Below are 18,496 nucleotides of genomic sequence, written 5' to 3'. Positions count from 1 at the left end.
TTTGCCACTTCTTTCAATTAAGTCCGAAGGACCCGATCTTGTATTGACAATAATTTGTCTGTTTTAATTCAGAGAAAAATCTCTGATGTCTCAGAATAGTGTTCGTTGTTCCACTATCTGGTATACAAATTTCTTTGATATTTTCCCTTACTATCGTTTTGTTTGAATCTTGATTCCTTTTTATTTGTAATTGACATAAATATTAATAAATATAAGTAAATATTATTGATGTTGAAAACATATAATAATTATACTTCATTTCATTTTTCAGAAACAATAATTATACATCAGTTCATTTTTCAGAAACAATATTATTTAGAAAAACTGAAATACATAATAATTATATAATAGCATTACTGGATACTAGTAGTCTCACTACAAGCATTTCAGTTATCCGCATGAGCAGTCTCGACGAAATCGTTTACAAAGTCGGAAGCATCGAGGTACGATGTACCCTCAAAGTGCTCAGTAAGATTTACTAATTCCTTCCCTTTTCCCTTTTGGGACTCTTTGTACAAAAGGGAAGGCTGAAGTTTCACACATATAGAGAATAGTACTTGGTCTCTTATTAATCACCTTGTATGATCAAAGTAACAGTTTTAGCAATCATGTTGGAGGGGGCCGGGAAGCCATTGTCTACTCATAGTTCTCCCTTGAAAATGGGAATGATTAGACGTAGGATGAGCGTTGGTTTTTCCGTGAACTTGTACATGCATTAATTGCGTTCAATCACTCATTAACCTCCAACATCCTTTTATGCGACTCGCTAGTTGGATTTCGGTTTATATTTTGGAAAAGAAAGTCATTTTTTCATTTACATATGCGTCATATCATCGAAAAAACAAAATAATGTTGTGAAGAGGGAAAAACTGAATCTTCTGTAATTGAATCTAACATTTGGATATTGAAGATGCATATCTGTCAACAATGAGTTGATGGACTACAGCGAGCTGATGACAACAATCATCTGTTATCTACATCAAGCGACATATGAGTGCGGAGAACCTAAAAGCTGATGTGACACTTATGGAAAGCTGATGTGTCATGGCAAGGAAGCAAAAAGCTAACGTGTCATGGAGATATGGAAAATTTTGGTTTAGAAATACACAAAATATTCTCTAGATCAAGTTATGGAAAGGATAAACTTGAGGTGCAAGTTTATTCATTTTCGTAGATATTTTCAAAGATTTTTGTTAGGGTTTCCATGGAGTCTTATAAAGAGTTGAAGTGAGCCATAAGCCGCCGTTAACACTTTGACTATTTGTGAGTTTGTTCTTCCAAGCTTCAATATAAACAACGAGCAAGGAAGGTGGGTAAGTGTTCAGTTCTAGGTATTATGGTAGGTACTACGATTGATTTACTTGTGTGTAAGTCTTTCCAATAGAACTTTTATTTCAATCCTCTTTGTCTTCACCGTATGAGTGATAACAAAAAGAACAGAGCATCACTGCTTAAGACTAGGTTTTGTCTATGTCAAGCCTAGGGAAAATCTAGATTAAGTAAAGCTGAATATGTTGTAACTCTTTTATGGTGTAAAGATAGACATATAATAAAACTATTATAAAAGCGTTGGTCTTGGCGTGTTCCAAACAAAACAGTGTGTTGTTGTGCAAATTACTATTTACAGATATTAACTTCATGATTATCAAAGAAAACTAGTTGCTGGCAAAAAATATATTCACACATCGCCAAACGGGTTGGGCAGAAAGACATATGAATATCAAATGGTTAATGGCTTCTTCTTCTTGGCAACACCTTTGGAAATCGGAGAAAAAAAAATATGGTTAATGGTGAATATTTTTATTAAAAAAAATTAATCTGATTTATTTTTTATTTAAAACAAATAATAAAATTGAAAATATTAAACCTAAAAAAAGGGAAAAAAATGGTTCTTCCACTTCTGTCGAAGTCTTCATCTTCCTCCAAGAGCTTCATCCCCATGTTTCTCCAATGACTCTATCTATTGATGGCCTGAAATCTCAGCCACCAAAACGATCTCGTTTCACTTATTTCAATCCGATTAAATTTTTCTATTGTTGGTGTCGGATCCCGCACCAGAAGTCCGAGACCAACCAAAGATTGCCACGTAGTCAAGATAATGGCCCATAAAGGATAAAGCCCATTGGACCCGTGAGCCGAAGGAACGGTCGAGGTGGTTATCACCACTTCGAGAATCCGAAGTGACTGCGCTTCGACGTGAGTTCGGTATAGAAGACACGGGTAAGTCGGTTCAAGGACACTTGGGCCAAAAGGCGAGGCCCATGAAGATCAGAGTTAACTCAAATTCAAACGTTGAGCATTAAAGTCAAAGATCAAAACGGACACATTTAAGAGGGAATAATTGTACTTAATTATTCATTTTAATGTCGTTTCTCTATGTATAAATATAAAGGCCAATGGTCATGTAAAGGGGGGATATCTCTCTCTTGAGCAAGAAAGACTATAGCAATTTTTGTAGCAATTCATAAGCCTTTTACGTTCTTATTTTTTGTCCCTCAAGAATAATCTTTCCTAATAAAAATACTTGAGTGTGTGAATCCGACATCCACATTTTGGCGCCGCCTGTGGGGATAGAGGATTCTTGAGTGGTCAAATTTTTCTTTACTACATTCCCGAGATAAGCAGCAATGTCCGGAGGAGACGCCGTTGAGACATCATTGGCCGAAACCCTCAAAGCTATGCAGCAAACCATGTCGGACATATCACAAAAGTTCTCGGATGTGGAAAAGGCTGTCGATACGTTGCAAACATCCCAGGTATCTCTTAGTCAAAACGTCAATACTATACAAACTCGTGTTCGCTCTTTAAGTGCAGGAAATCCTGTGGGAATCCGAAGGAGGATACTCAACTCGCCAAGTTACGTTGCGCGAAATGAAACCAGCGGACAAACAACTCCTGGTACTACTAATAATGTAGTTCAGCCATTGGATGGAGAGGCACAGCTCGAAGATGAAGCTCAACTTGCAGACCAATACGAGCAGGAAAACCTCGACCAGTTCGAGACTATGAGGAAGGTTAGCCAAGAACTAAAAGAAATGAAGTTAAAGTTCCATCAGGCTACAAGCTCGGAGCCGGATATCAATCGAGTCATTGAAGAAGCTAGGCGAACACCTTTCATTTCGCGAATTGCGAGTTTGAGAATCAAAGATTCCCGGAAGCTCAAGTTGGACCCTTACAGCGGATTGGAGGATGCAAAGAGCTATCTCGCAGCTTTTCTGATCGCTGCTGGAAGAGTCGAATTGGATGAAGCTGATGAGGATGCAGGTTACTGCAAGCTTTTTTCGGAAAATCTATGCGGCTAAGCTTTAATGTGGTTCACCCAATTAGAGCCGGGTTCGATCAGCAATTTCGACGAGCTATCAGCTGTATTCTTAAAGCAATATTCCATCCTTATGGATAAAAGCGTTTCGGATGCCGATCTTTGGAACTTATCACAAGGATCAAATGAATCACTTCGAGTTTTCATCACCAAGTTCAAAGGAGTGCTGTCAAAGCTCCTAAGAATCTCACAACAATCAGCTTTATCTGCCTTACGAAAAGGATTGCGATATGATTCAAGATTTAAAGAAGATTTAATACTTCATAAACCAGACACAATTCAGGATGCACTCTTCCGCGCAAACAACTGGATGGAGGTAGAGGACGAAAAAGAAAATTTTGCCAAAAGAAATAAGCAAGAGAAGCCGGCAATCACCGTCCTTACCAAGAAGTTCGAACCCAGGGAAAACAAAGGACCAAAGAAATTTGGGTCGCAACCCTTCAACAGTACCGTCGGAAAGCAATTCCAAGGGAAAGGAAGATCAAACACTTGGGTCCGTGATGAAAGTTTATATTGCGACATTCATAAAGTGACCGGACATTTAACCAAGGATTGTAGCGTTCTTAAAAGGCACCTCGCAGAGCTTTGGGCCAGTGAAGATCTTTCCAAATTCGATATAAAAGATTTTGTGAAGGAATACCACGAAGCAAAGGAAAATTCCAGAGATCAAAATTCCAAAAGACCAAGGTTAACCAACGAGGAAGAACCAAGGAATTCTAAGGGTAAGATCAATGTTATTCTAGGAGGTTCCAAATTTTGTCGAGATTCGATAAGTTCCATCAAGAAACATAGACGAAATGTCCTACTCAAAGCAAGCTTGAGCGAAGAAGTCGATTTTCAAGGTGCATCAATATCATTTAATGAAGAAGAAACGCGGCACCTCGAAAGACCTCATGATGATTCCCTAGTCATTACCCTAGACGTTGCCAACTTTGAAGTATCAAGGATCCTTATAGATACAGGCAGTTCGGTCGACCTGATCTTTTTAAGTACTTTAGAAAGAATGGGAATTAGTCGGGCAGACATAGTGGGGCCTCCATCTCCATTAGTTGCATTCACAAGTGAGTCAGCCATGTCTCTCAGAACAATCAAGCTACCGGTCCTTGCCAAAAAGGTATCGAAGATCGTGGACTTCGTTGTCTTCGATAAGCCCGCAGCTTACAACATCATCTTCGGGACTCCCTGTATTTATCAAATTAAAGCAGTCCCCTCTACATATCATCAATGTATCAAATTTCCAACATTAAGAGGAGTGGAAACAATTCGGGGAGATCAAGAAGCTTCACGGACGTGTTATCTAGCTAGCCACCGTATGAAGATTCAATAGCAATTAACGAAGCCCGCAAAAGAGGGACTAAGAACAAAATTTCTTAGCGGGCAGAAAAAAAATGATGTAGTAATTGAAGTGGTGTTGGAAGAAGATAAACCGGACCGGAAAATTTGAATTGGGGCAACTTTGACTGGCCAATTAAAAGAAGCTTTGATCGAACTTTTGAGAAAAAACATAACATCATTCGCATGGTCAGCAGCAGATATGCCCGGCATAGATCCAAGCATAATTTGTCATGAACTAAACGTGGATCCAAGCTTCAAGCCGGTGAAACAAAAAAGAAGAAAGCTCGGAGTGGAACGAGCAAAAATAGTAAATGACGAAGTAGATAAACTTTTGAAAATAGGGTCCATAAGAGAAGTGCAATACCCGGAGTGGGTAGCAAACACTGTCGTTGTCAAGAAGAAGAATGGAAAAGATAGGGTTTGCATCGACTTCACTGATCTCGATAAAGCTGTTAACATTAGATCGACTTGTAGAGTCCACCGCTGGAAACGAGCTGTTAACATTCATGGACGCCTTCTCGGGTTATAATCAAATAATGATGAACCCCGAAGACCAAGAAAAAACGGGGAAAACGGCCTATTCCACCCCGAACTAAGTTACTTTATCGTTTTCATACACAGAACTTTCGTCTGTGTGAACTTCAATTTAATTTGAATTTTCATCACAAACTATTCTACTCCGGTAGGATCCCTCAAATCGTGTGACGGTGTTACTGTTCCGTTAACGGATGCTGACGAGGATGACACGTGATCATATTAAACGACTGCGTTTTGGTCTAGGTGGTTTCTCATTTGACAACAAGGCAAAACGACGTCGTTTTGTGCAAATCAAAACGACGTCGTTTTATAATTTGGGGGTTTTTAGTCACGATTTAGGATCCTTCCTTCTCTTTGTCGGGGCAAAATCGAGGGTTTGAGAGATACTTGAGACGAGCGACAGAGGAGATCCCAGCAACAGAGTGAGACGAATTCTGAGTTGAAAATGGGTGAGAGAGGGATTCCAAATCGATGTAGATGTGGAGAGGGTGTAGTTTTGAGGACATCAAAGACTATAAAAAATCCAGGGAGACTCTTTTATGCTTGTCGATATGGAGAGGAGGTAATGATATTGTAGTGTAATTGAGGTTAAATTATGGGTATTGTCTTAATTGTGTTTTTGTAAGCTGCAGAATAGTCGTGGTCACTTGTTTAGGTGGACTGATGAAACAATGGTTGAAGAGATGGAAGACATAATTCCGAAGATTGATGAACTTGAAAGAGCTTCATTGACATTACAAAAGGGTTTACAAGCTGAGATGGAAACTCTTGCAATGGAGACTCGTACATGTGAAGCTGTTGTATGCGGTTTAGAGAAGGAGCTTCGTGGTTTAGAGAAGGAGATTCAAGGATGCAAGATAGAATTGCGTGGTTTGAAGAACATTCTTGTGTGTATAGTGTTGATGGTTCTTGTTTATGTGTTTGTGTTGTAGTCATTCTGATTCTGGTTCTTATTTGTGTTTGATATTAGTCAGACATTGTATTATCTAATGGGAAATTATGCATTAACAATGTTGAAAAGAAAAGAAATTGACTTAACCATAAATGGAAACAGAATTATCATTTGGTTACAAGAGACTTAATCCAAAAGTCAAGATAACATAAATCCTAAAGATACATCACCAAAATATTATCCTATCCGAATTCTCTAAATGCTCATTCAAAAAAATCCAGAGCACCTTCACTCCTAAACCTGAGAGTTTAGTCAAAGACTTGGCTTTGTGTTGGCTGACTTGATGATCCAATTGTTGTACTCTCTTTAACCTTCTTTGGACGTCTATAAGGAGCAGGTCCTAAGAAATTGCACTTCCTTGTGTTATGCCCTTCTCCACCACATATTCCACAATGAACAATTCTTTTCTTCCTAGAAATTTTAAGCTCTTTCTCTTTGCCCTTGCTCTTCTTCTTTTGAGGTGACTCATTCTTCTCTTTGATTCTTGTTGGGATTCGTTTTCTACCTTGTGTTGTAGGTCTCGGTGGTAGCAATAGCTCAGTCTCACCTGACTTTTTCCAGAAGTTGTAGCCTCTAACCGCATCTATATGTGCATTATACTCATTCCTCCACCTAGAAGTCAAATACCAAGGTGATATGTAGTCCTCTTGATTCCATTTCTTGTCTGAAATCACCATTAAAGCATGCCGACAGGGAATGCCTGACATGTCCCACCTCCTACATGTGCAAGAACGCTTGCCAAAGTATACCTTGAATGAAGATTTCTTCTCCTTCACCTCATACTCACCTGGTCCAGCAGGCCATGCCTTACAGTTTACGATCTTCTTCAGCTCTAATTGCAGCCTCTCCATCGCCTTTATACTATACTTGCCTTTGTGATTCTTTGCCTTTTTCCTTCTAACATCTATGCGTAGCATTGCTCTTCTGCGGATAGTTTCCAACATTTCCACCATTGGCATCTCTCTTGAAGCGTTGATGGCATTATTGAAGGACTCAGAGATGTTGTTACTTACATCATCACAACCAGATGTTGTACTGAAAAAGCAGAGACTGCAGTTTCTTGGATTCTTCTGCATCACTGAATTGTACACACTCATGTCATACATCTTCAACTTTTCTATCCTCTTCTCATACTGTGCAGTGTTGTAGCTCTTTGCAACCTTCCAGAACATCGCCTTCATGTCAGCTCTATGTGGATGGTTCTTCTTTAGGTTAGCATATATGTGTCTTGCACACATCCGATGTTCACACTGTGGTAATAGCTGAGAAACCGCATTGAGTAAACCCTGCAAAAGCATAATACAATCACCATTAATACTTGTAAAAAAGAAACAAAGTCATTATAAATTAAAAGATCTACCTTCTGTCTATCTGAAATGACAGTAAAACCAGAACCATCACCGAGGTTGAAATCAGACTGCAGCTTTCCAAGGAACCAGATCCAATTGTCTTCGTTCTCTTTTTCCACCACAGCCCACGCAAGTGGGTACATCTGGTTGTTGGAATCTCTTCCAACTGCAGCCAACAACTGACCCCCTGTAAAATACTTGAGAAAGCAGCCATCAATACCAAATATTGGACGTGAATAGCTCCTCCATGCTCTCTTTATCCTACCAAAGCAGACATAAAATCTGAAAAAGACATCAAGTCCACCATCTTGCTGGAATGTCTCAAGCTCCACAGTTGAACCTACATTTGAACTAGCAAGAAAGGAAAAAATAAGATCAGATCCATGTTAAATTCAACTATAAACCATAACAATGAAAAAAAACAGTGATCCTACTCTAATAGCTCAAGACGATAGTCTTTCAGTCTTGAGTATTGCTCATCATGCTCCTCTTGGATCATCTCCAAAGCTCTTGCTTTTGCTTTTCTGCACTGATCACCAGATGCAATCAAGCCCCAACGTTTCTGGATTTCCTCTCTGATATTTTTAGGCATAATATTTGGATTATCTCTCACATCATTCACGAATAGCCTGGCAATCACTTCTTGAGTTATAATCTTGCTATACCCCGTATTCATACAACTGTGGTCATCATTGAAGGTTTTTACCACATACTTTTGCACTGTTGTTTCATAAGCGCAATAGATCCTCCATTGGCATGGCTGTGCCTCTTCTACATCTTCTTGCTGACCAACTTCCTTCCTTGGTTCAGATCCAACTGCAGTCTCTGGATTCTCTCCTTCAATATCTGGATTTAGGGCCTCTGGATTCATCTCTTCAGTTTCTTTCCCTCCATGTGCACATCCACTTGCACATCTAAGCTCTGATTTTGCTTTTTCCCATCTCACATACTTGATATTCTTGCCTGAATTCAGCACATACTCCACAATAGCATTTTTAAATGCCTCTATACTATCGAAAACTTGTAAAAACTTCAGTTCACCACTACCTTTGATGTATCTGACATAACCATCATCATACTCATCTTCAGCATCTGATTCCACTGGTGTCGCATACTCATCATACTCGTCATCTACATCAACTGCAGTAGCAACATTCCTCTCCACTCTAATTTCTTCCTCAAATTGTACACATTCAGGTCTTGCTTCTTCATCGCTTGCTACCTCTTCTCTGTTATCATTTTCCTCTACTCTGTTAGCATTTCCATCACCATCAGCCTCCACAAAGATATCAACAGCTTTCGTCCATTTTGCAGCCATACACATTTTATTAAAATTTGCATCACCATTAGAGATTGATTTCCTCTCATGAAATCCTTCATAAGGCAATTTATACCAAACTCTCTGGCCATACAAACTCACCGGAAGCTGATTCATCAACTGTGCAAACAACTCTCTCGGTTTTGAATCAATGAACCGAACACCACCACCTTCATAGAAAATCTGTCCTTCAACCTCTGCAAATTTCCCACTGTGGTAGCAAGCAAACTGTGCATCGGGCTCTTCATCACTGCATCAATTGTCCAAAAATTCTACATTCAACGAAAATGAAAAAATCTTGACATTTGAATGAAGATCGACTAACCTCATTATCGGACCCAAACTTCCCTTTCGACTTAAAATTGTCGATTCGAAGAACACTTATACCGGATCTCCGATCTTCTCCGTCAATCGACTCAGAATTCGTCTCACTCTGTTGTTATCGCTCGTCTCAAACCCTCGATTTTGCCCCGACAAAGAGAAGGAAGGATCCTAAATCGTGACTAAAAACCCCCAAATTATAAAACGACGTCGTTTTGATTTGCACAAAACGACGTCGTTTTGCCTTGTTGTCAAATGAGAAACCACCTAGACCAAAACGCAGTCGTTTAATATGATCACGTGTCATCCTCGTCAGCATCCGTTAACGGAACAGTAACACCGTCACACGATTTGAGGGATCCTACCGGAGTAGAATAGTTTGTGATGAAAATTCAAATTAAATTGAAGTTCATGAGGGTTTAAGCACAGACGAAAGTTCTGTGTATGAAAACGATAAAGTAACTTAGTTCGGGGTGGAATAGGCCGTTTATTACTGATAAAGGTATCTATTGTTGCAAGGTAATGCCTTTTGGTTTGAAAAATGCAGGAGCAACTTATCAACGGTTGGTTAACAAAATGTTCCATAATCATCTCGGGAAGACAATGGAAGTCTACATAGATGATATGTTGGTTAAGTCATTAAAGAAAGAAGATCACATTAAGCATTTAGAGGAATTTTTTTATATTCTCAATAAATATCAAATGAAGCTGAACCCGGCGAAGTGCACATTCGGAGTCCCATCCGGAGAATTTCTTGGCTATATTGTGACAGAAAGAGGGATTGAAGCCAATCCAAATCAAATTAACGCTTTTCTAAATATGCCATCTCCAAGAAACTTCAAGGAAGTACAACGGTTGACTGGGCGGATCGCGGCTTTGAATCGTTTTATCTCGAGATCAACAGATAAGTCGTTACCTTTCTACCAAATTCTAAAAGGAAACAAAGGATTCCTTTGGGACGAGAAGTGTGAAGAAGCTTTTGGGCAGCTTAAGGCATACTTAACCACTCCACCTATACTCTCCAAACCAGAAGCGGATGAAAAACTTTATTTGTACGTATCGGTTTCAAACCATGCGGTTAGTGGAGTCTTGGTTCGGGAGGACTGCGGGGAACAGAAACCAATTTATTACGTAAGTAAGTCAATGACAGATCCGGAAACCAGATACACAATGATGGAAAAACTCGCACTCGCGGTGGTGACTTCGGCTCGGAAGCTGCGCCCATATTTTCAATCCCATTTGGTTGAATTATTAACCAACCAACCACTCCGAACAATACTTCATAGTCCAAGTCAGTCCGGACGTTTGGCGAAATGGGCGGTGGAATTAAGCGAGTACGATATAGAATTCAAAAGCCGGATCAGTATGAAGGCTCAGGTTTTAGCAGACTTCTTGACCGAGCTACCAATACCTGGAACGATAGAGCAACCGGAGAACCAAACTTGGAAATTACATGTAGATGGGTCTTCAACAAAGCAAGGATCCGGAGTGGGAATCAAGTTGGAGTCTCCAACATCAGAAATTCTAGAACAGTCATTCCGGTTGTTATTCAATGCCTCCAACAATGAGGCAGAATACGAAGCCCTGATTGCCGGACTTCGATTGGCACAAGGAGTTGGAGCTAAGGAAATAGTGGCTTATTGTGATTCACAATTAGTAGTTAACCAGTTTAATGGAGACTATGAAGCCAAGGACTCAAGAATGGAAGCGTACCTCGAAGTAGTGAAGGATCTATCTAGAAATTTCTCAAAATTCGAATTAATCCGCATACCTCGGGGGGAGAATACAACTGCGGACGCACTTGCCGCATTGGCGTCAACATCAGATCCTGAATTGAAAAGAGTTATTCCAGTGGAATGCATTTCGGAGCGAAGCATTCAAGACAACAAAGAAACCCTCGTCGTTACAAGGTCTCGAGCAGCGGCACGTGACCGTGGCAAACCAGAGATCGAACCTCCGCCCAACAAACGGAGGAAGTCAAGGGGATCAAACACATCTAACAAGGAACCCGTTGTCTTAGCAGAAGATGTGATTCCAGAAACGATATTAGAAACCGAGCCGTTAATCGAGGAGGATGTTCTTGAACCAAACGAACATCCCGAACCGGAGCCACGAGTATTTCACAAGGTTGACCAAATTCCGGCTAAAGACTGGGGGGCTGACTGGAGGGAGCCAATAAAGCACTACATCATGACAGGCGAGCTCCCAAAGAATAAGTGGCAGGCCAGGAAAATGAAAATCGTTAGCGCGAAATTTTGTCTATCAAAGGATGCATTATATAGACGAGGTGTCAGTGACCCTTACCTATTATGCATTTTTGGGCCCGAAGTCGAAATCGTCATGAGCGAAGTGCATGAAGGATTATGTGGGAGTCATTCATCATGAAGAGCTATGGCTTTTAAAGTTAAAAGAATGGGATACTATTGGCCCACTATGATCACGGATTGTGTTAAATTTGCCCAAAAATGTAAGCGCTGCCAACTCCATGCACCATTGATCCATCAACCTTCGGAGTTATTCTCTTCCATCTCCGCCCCGTACCCGTTTATGAGATGGTCAATGGACATCATTGGACCATTGCACAGATCAACTCGAGGTGTACAATACCTTTTGGTCTTGACGGACTACTTTTCGAAGTGGATTGAAGCTGAGGCATATGTTGGCATCAAGGATTCAGCGGTAAAGGCTTTCATTTGGAAGAATATTATATGTCGACATGGAGTTCCATATGAAATAGTCACCGATAACGGGCCACAATTCATTTCACAAGAGTTTGATGCCTTTTGTGCGGACTGGGGAATCAAAGTCAGTTACTCTACTCCACGATATCCGCAAGGAAACGGTCAAGCTGAAACCGCGAACAAGACGATATTGAGCAATCTCAAGAAACGTTTGAATCATCTAAAGGGAGGATGGTACGAAGAACTCCAACCCGTCCTATGGGCCTATCGTACAACCCCTAGGCGACCTACCGGAGAAACTCCATTCTCTTTGGTTTATGGCATGGAGGCAGTAGTACTAGCTGAACTCAACGTGCCCGGACTTCGCCGAACAGAAGCACCATTAAATGAGGAAGAAAATTTAGCAATGCTTAATGATTCACTAGATACCATAAATGAAAGGCGTGATCAAGCTTTGATTCGGATTCAAAATTACCAGCAGGCAGCAGCCCGATATTACAATTCTAAAGTTAAAAGTAGGCCGTTCTTCGTGGGAGATTATGTATTAAGGCGTGTCTTTGACAACAAAAAAGAAGAAGGTGCCGGTAAACTCGGTATTAATTGGGAAGGACCTTACATTATTACCGAAGTGGTTCGGAACGGTGTTTATAGGTTGAAAGACTTAGAAGACAGTCCAGTCAAGCGACCTTGGAATGTGATCAACCTAAAGAAGTTTTATGTTTAAAGCTACATGTATTTTTTATGTACATGAACTACGGTGTGGCTTGATCCCGAAATGGGTATGTAGGCAGCTCGGAAACGAGTTCAACTATTAATAAAAATTTGTTTTATTTCTGTATTAAAGGGAATGGTTCGGCTATGCGAACATACAAGGGATTGGAAATAGAGCGTTTATTCAAACAAAAAAAAAAGATGGAATGTCCCTCAAAGATGGAGATCTTGTTGACGAGCAGAACACTCCAACTCCTTGACCAGCAAGGTCGAGGATTGGCATCATGCAGTCCGGAATTCGAGCGAAGTCAGAGATTCCAAGCTCGACCCATTCTCCAGGGTGAGATTCAAGGACGTGAAGATCTCTTGATACCGTAGTAAGCCTGCGTTGCATCCGGTTAATCTTCTTCCGGAGTCTCCTCTTTTCCAACGTAAGCTTCCGATGTTGAAGCGCAAGTGCCTCTATGAATGCCATCGCTGTTCCTTGGTCTCTGATTGGGAGATCTCTGATCAAAGCACATGGAGCTCGGATCTGGGATCTTAGGAAGCCGCGAGGTGGAAGAGGCCACCTATTTGGTTCATTTGGGGCATCTTCGTTTATCATTCCGATCCTGGAGAAGTCGGGCATAGATTCTAAACATCGAAGGTTGAACTCCATACCTGCTAAAATGAAAAAGAGTGGTGAGGAGAAAAGAGAAGTTGACACTATAATTTATAGGAATATCGTATTCCTAGAAAGCTACGTATTCTATCCTAGTAATGGAGTGATTCGCGGAGAGATTTATGCCTTTAAACCGATCCTGCATTAAAAGACGCATCTCCGAGAATATTTGAAGAATAAGGAAAATTGCAAATGCTTCCATAAATAAAAAAGGGGCCGAAGCCCATTACGAGTTCAAATAAGTAAAGAAGTTAGAGAACATTTATGGAAGAGATACATCCGGAGCATCTTCGGGATCTCAGCGACAGAATCAAAGTTCCACCATTCCCATTGAAAGGGATCACTTTCTAAAGCCCGTATCTTCCTCTCCACCCGAGCGATGCGAGCCTCGAGTGTTTGTCTTTTGAGGCCCAGCCGCTGCCTCTCTTCACACAAGCGACGGTGTTTGTCAGCAACCTAGCATAAAGATGGATGAATAAGATGAAACAAAATTTTTTAGTCAAAGACGACAGATATTAACCTTGTCAATAAAGTCGCAAGCCTCTTTCTTCTCCTTCGAAGGAAAGTGAAAGACGGCGTGAGGCAAAAGAACGCCGGCCGGTTCAAAGCCGTCGCCGGACAAGAAGAGTGGGCTGCCGGGATCAATGGGGGCTACTTTTTCGTTTTCCATTCTCGTAATATTTCTCAAGTAAGATTCTAAAATCGTATTTAAAGAAAGCTTAGAGGTAAGTAAGCCTTTATTTATAATGGTTTAGGGTTTGTCTTGGAACCATAAATCCAATAATGGTAGTGTGCCCGAATGGTTTAAACCATTTTTGGAAATAAAGAAAAAGCAGTTATTGCATTAAAGACGAGCCGTTTTTCCTACTTTTAAGAAATAAGAAGGGAAAGAGCAACTGTCGTATTAACTACAAAAGTTTCTAAGGCCCAAGCCCAATAAATTTATCGAGTTGACTAAACCCGAAGTGGGGAACTCGCTTTAAGCCGAGCTCAGTTCTCGCATTCTAAAGAGAAAGGTCTGATCAGCCTAAAAATCTCGAAAGCATAACCACAAGGCCACAAAGGGTTAAAAGCGGACTTTGCAAACCCGCACATAATTTTAACCAAACCCCCTTGGGGTCAAAACCTAGAAAGGTTTAAAAGCCTCCTCAGGCAAATATCTTGTTCAAAAGAAATAATAAAGCCTCCTTAGGCAAAAACAAGTTCGAAATTAAGTTTTAAAATTAATGGGACAATTCCCAATTTAAAGTGGACGCAGCCACTACGGAGTAACAGCCACCTCGGACTCCGGCTCGACAGTCGGAGTTTCATTCGCCTTCTTGGCTGGTGCTTGGTCAGATGGAGCTCCTGGTCCGCCCTCCACAGTACAACCATCCTCCGGGGTGACCTCCGATGTCACAGGAACTTCGGGTGGGATGACATCTTCTGTCTCACTTGGGCATGGGAAGGACGGTTCCAGTCAATTTAAAAAAAAAAAACATAAAGTGAGGAAAAGGTAGTAAGAGTCAGGAGCCAAGCGTTACCTGCCCAGTCTAGACCCAATTCACTTATAGGAGGCGATTCAGTGAAGAATTCCTCGAAGTCCTACGGGTTGAAGGTCGAAGTAAGAAGAGCTGCCAAGCGACTCCGCTTTTCAGAAAGATTAGCCGATAGTTCGGTCCTCTCTTGTACCTCGGAGAAATCTGTTTCATGGATTTGATCCAACAAAATCAGATTGCTCTCATGCTCCTTGATGTCTGATTCCATATCTAACCTAGCTTTCTCGGTTTGAATGAAGCGGATGGCTCCTTGGATCAACTCCATCCTGCGTCCCTTAACCTCCTTTCTGGCTTTCGATGCCGACCTCGCCAACTCTGAATCACGCAATTTAGCGATCGCCTTGTACTTCGCGTTAAGCTCAATAAGTTGGTTGTTCAGGGAATCAGCGGTTGATTCGGATTCGTGAAGCCTACCCTGAACGCCAGAAAGCTCATCCTGGAGTTTGAAATTCTGGTCGTACTGGTCCTGCAGCTCCCCCTTTATCTTCGCCAGCTCGGATGTTAGATTATCGACCTTGTCCTCCAGATCGTGCTTGGAGCCGGTAGAAGAGCTTAGTTCAGCCTCAAGAGCAGAAAGTTTTTTCTTCCACGCATCAATCTCCTTTTCCCGACCAAGGACCAGCCCCTCATAATGTTCAATCATGTCATTAAGTTCACCGTTAGCCTGCCATTATGCATGAAATCGGGATGGTGAGTCATTTTGATGAACGGCAGCACAATCGGAAACATAAAGCAGAACTAAACCGAGATGAATGATGAGCATGAAGCAAATAGCGTTCACGAATCGCAGGGCGCCACTTGTCAAAGTCTGGCAAGATCGAACCCGATCGGGTCTTGAAGCATCGGAAAACGCTGTCTTCCTTCTCCATAGCTGCGAAGGAGGAAGAGTTGTAAAAATCGGAATCTGAATAGAGACAAAAACTTTTAAGACTGTGTAAATCACCAAACCTGAAAGCGATTTGACTTGAGGGACAAGAGCAGGCTTTAACCTCGAGGAAGCATCTCGAGATTCAGAATCTCCCTTTTTTGGAGATGTGCTCCGGGCAGTCTTTTCATTGTCAGGCTGGGAAGAGGAAGACATATCAACCGGTCGTGGAGGACCCATTGGTTCAGTAGGAGGGGATAATCGAGGTGAACGGTCAGTCCGGGCCCTTGACTTTTCCCTTCGCGGGGAAGAATCACTACGAGAGGACTTGTCTCTCTTCCTACGAACCAAGTTCTTAAGTGGTTTGTTGCTAAAATCATCTCGGGGAGGACGAGGTGAATCACGGCGAGGAGATCGGTCCCTCCGAGGAGAACGTGAGTCACGACGATCGCGACGAGGAGTTAATCTGAAAGAAGCAACGGATCTGGCTCCTTCGGTGCTGTCATCATCAACCAGCAGGGTCCTATTGTAGTCCTTCTTATCTATAGAAGTCGCGAGAAAATTTTTCTTCTCCTCACAAGCCTCAGCTATCGGCTTGGAAAGCACCTTACGCTTGGCCGCAAGGGCCCGAGATGACATCCCCTGAGTTGAGGGAGGAGGCGGAAGTTGGTGAAGTTGACCCGGTGGACTCATCCTGAGTCTGTGGTTAGCTTCTAGAAATCGTTCAAGAGTGAAAGAATTCCAAAGGGTTTCCCCTTCGAGAATTATTTTGAAGAATTCGATGAACTCTTCAGATGGGAGAGTGGAAGCGACGAAAGCTGCGAAATGAAACAACGGTTTTAGTCAATAAAGATAATAAAACAGCCGGAAAAGATATATGCGACCTAATCTCTACCAGGCTTCGCAGACCACTTTGATGGGAGTAAATCTGCAAGATTTCCAATCGAAGCGGGAGTTTTCTTAATCAGAAACCAAGGATGGTGGCAATTTTCATCCTTGTTCGAAAGGTGCGAGATGATGTTTCTATTAGCGTTCGGATACGCTGAGAAATACCCCGTCTTCTTCGATGAACTTCTTATGCTTAGAAGTTCATTTAGTTCAGTGACTCCGATAACATATCCGGCCTCCGCCGCGATTGTTATAATTCCGAGGATAGTACGAAGAAGATTAGGGGTTAATTGAGGAAGAGCAATTTCAAGAGCCGCTAGGTATCGAACTAGGGCTTCGGGAAGGGGAAAGGTCAGCCCGCAACCTTTAAAGTAGATCTCGTATACACAGAAGTAGCCATCGCGGTGGCTTTCTGGGGACTCCGTAGGATCAGCTATCTGCGCCTCCGCCATAATTCCCGGTGGGATTCGGTAGAGCTCCTTCAATCGTTCAAGGGATTGAAGGGTGCAGGTGGATCTATAGTGCGGACCGGCAATATCATTAGGGCGGGTGCACTCATCATTGCTAGAACGCCTCTCATCGAAAGACAGAGACTCGGGTCTATCGGAATCGGAAGTCATTGGGAAGAATGAAAAATTCAAGTTTCGGGAAAAAGAAAATTTTGAGATTAGAAGTAGAAGGAGTTTTAACCACAAAGATCAAGAGTAAAAGTAAGAATGAAAAAGAAGGTTACCTCACGCAAGCTAGGTGATAATGATGGAACCGTCTTGGGAATCGTGGAAGAAGTGGGAAGGATTTTTCCCGCTTTAATAGTAAATAATCGATATACGGTCATAATGGCGACAGATGTCACGCGACTAAATATGGGTAGCGCCGAAATTAAAGGACTGATGGGATCTTGGCGGGAAAAAATCAGAAGATTTCTCGGAACGCAATCTTTGGTCATTAAAGCATTTAAAGTCCTCCGAATTGGAATAGCACTTCGAAGAACTTGGGGGGCTAATTGTTGGTGTCAGATCCCGCACCAGAAATCCGAGACCAACCAAAGATTGCCACGTAGTCAAGATAATGGCCCATAAAGGATAAAGCCCATTGGACCCGTGAGCCGAAGGAACGGTCGAGGTGGTTATCACCACTTCGAGAATCCGAAGTGACTGCGCTTCGACGTGAGTTCGGTATAGAAGACACGGGTAAGTCGGTTCAAGGACACTTGGGCCAAAAGGCGAGGCCCATGAAGATCAGAGTTAACTCAAATTCAAACGTTGAGCATTAAAGTCAAAGATCAAAACGGACACATTTAAGAGGGAATAATTGTACTTAATTATTCATTTTAATGTCGTTTCTCTATGTATAAATATAAAGGCCAATGGCCATGTAAAGGGGGGATATCTCTCTCTTGAGCAAGAAAGACTATAGCAATTTTTGTAGCAATTCATAAGCCTTTTACGTTCTTATTTTTTGTCCCTCAAGAATAATCTTTCCTACTAATAAAAATACTTGAGTGTGTGAATCCGACATCTACATCTATGTTTTGTTTATTTTCTCTTTTGTTTTTTTGTAATAAAAAATTTAGGTAAATATTTTACAAGTTTTGTTTATTTCTCAAAAATAAATAAGTAGTTTTTAAATCGGCCAATACTAGAAAACGTCGTTCGTTAGAGCATAACAATATCGAAATGTATGTGTTATGATATTTGCCCATATGTCTATGTTACTTGGTGGATGTCACCATATGTCTACTGCGGAAGTCGTTGAAAAATTGGTTGGATTTTTGTTGTTAGGCTAGGTGGTTAACGGTAGAATTTTCGGATTCTTAGATGGCTTTAGCGGATTCTGATGATGGATGGTTGTTTGAGCCATCAACCTCTGTTTTCTGCTACGATGTTGCTTCCACGGGTCCGGATTGAGTTGGATCTTGCTCAGAGGTGTTGGATTTGGCCGAATCTGGAAGAAGGGAGGTTAGATATAAGTTTGTATGGCTAGGTGGGGGATCCATCAACGGGGAGCCGCTGTATCAGAGA

At 41.5% G+C, this 18,496-nt stretch overlaps 2 protein-coding genes and 1 pseudogene across 2 annotated transcripts; 1 reads left to right on the top strand and 2 right to left on the bottom strand.

Moving 5' to 3' along the window:
* The first annotated feature begins 5,312 nt into the window (after positions 1 to 5,312).
* Positions 5,313 to 6,365, top strand: LOC9304490 (uncharacterized protein At4g04775). The gene is made up of 2 exons (XM_002870385.2): positions 5,313 to 5,753; positions 5,824 to 6,365. The coding sequence occupies exons 1-2, from the start codon at positions 5,637 to 5,639 to the stop codon at positions 6,121 to 6,123; spliced, it is 417 nt and encodes a 138-aa protein (XP_002870431.1). The 5' UTR covers positions 5,313 to 5,636; the 3' UTR covers positions 6,124 to 6,365.
* A 1,556-nt stretch (positions 6,366 to 7,921) lies between these two features.
* On the bottom strand, positions 7,922 to 8,934 carry LOC110226135. The gene has a single exon (XM_021016786.1). It carries the CDS (start codon positions 8,925 to 8,927, stop codon positions 7,923 to 7,925), a length of 1,005 nt encoding a protein of 334 aa, XP_020872445.1. The 5' UTR covers positions 8,928 to 8,934; the 3' UTR covers position 7,922.
* A 5,488-nt stretch (positions 8,935 to 14,422) lies between these two features.
* LOC110226000 lies at positions 14,423 to 17,095 on the bottom strand (annotated as a pseudogene).
* Positions 17,096 to 18,496: the final 1,401 nt, after the last annotated feature.

This window comes from Arabidopsis lyrata (assembly GCF_000004255.2).
Source record: "Arabidopsis lyrata subsp. lyrata unplaced genomic scaffold ARALYscaffold_7, whole genome shotgun sequence".
Classification (NCBI taxonomy): domain Eukaryota; kingdom Viridiplantae; phylum Streptophyta; class Magnoliopsida; order Brassicales; family Brassicaceae; genus Arabidopsis; species Arabidopsis lyrata.
The sequence above is the reverse complement of the archived record's forward strand: the minus strand, read 5'-3'. Positions and strand labels throughout refer to the sequence as shown.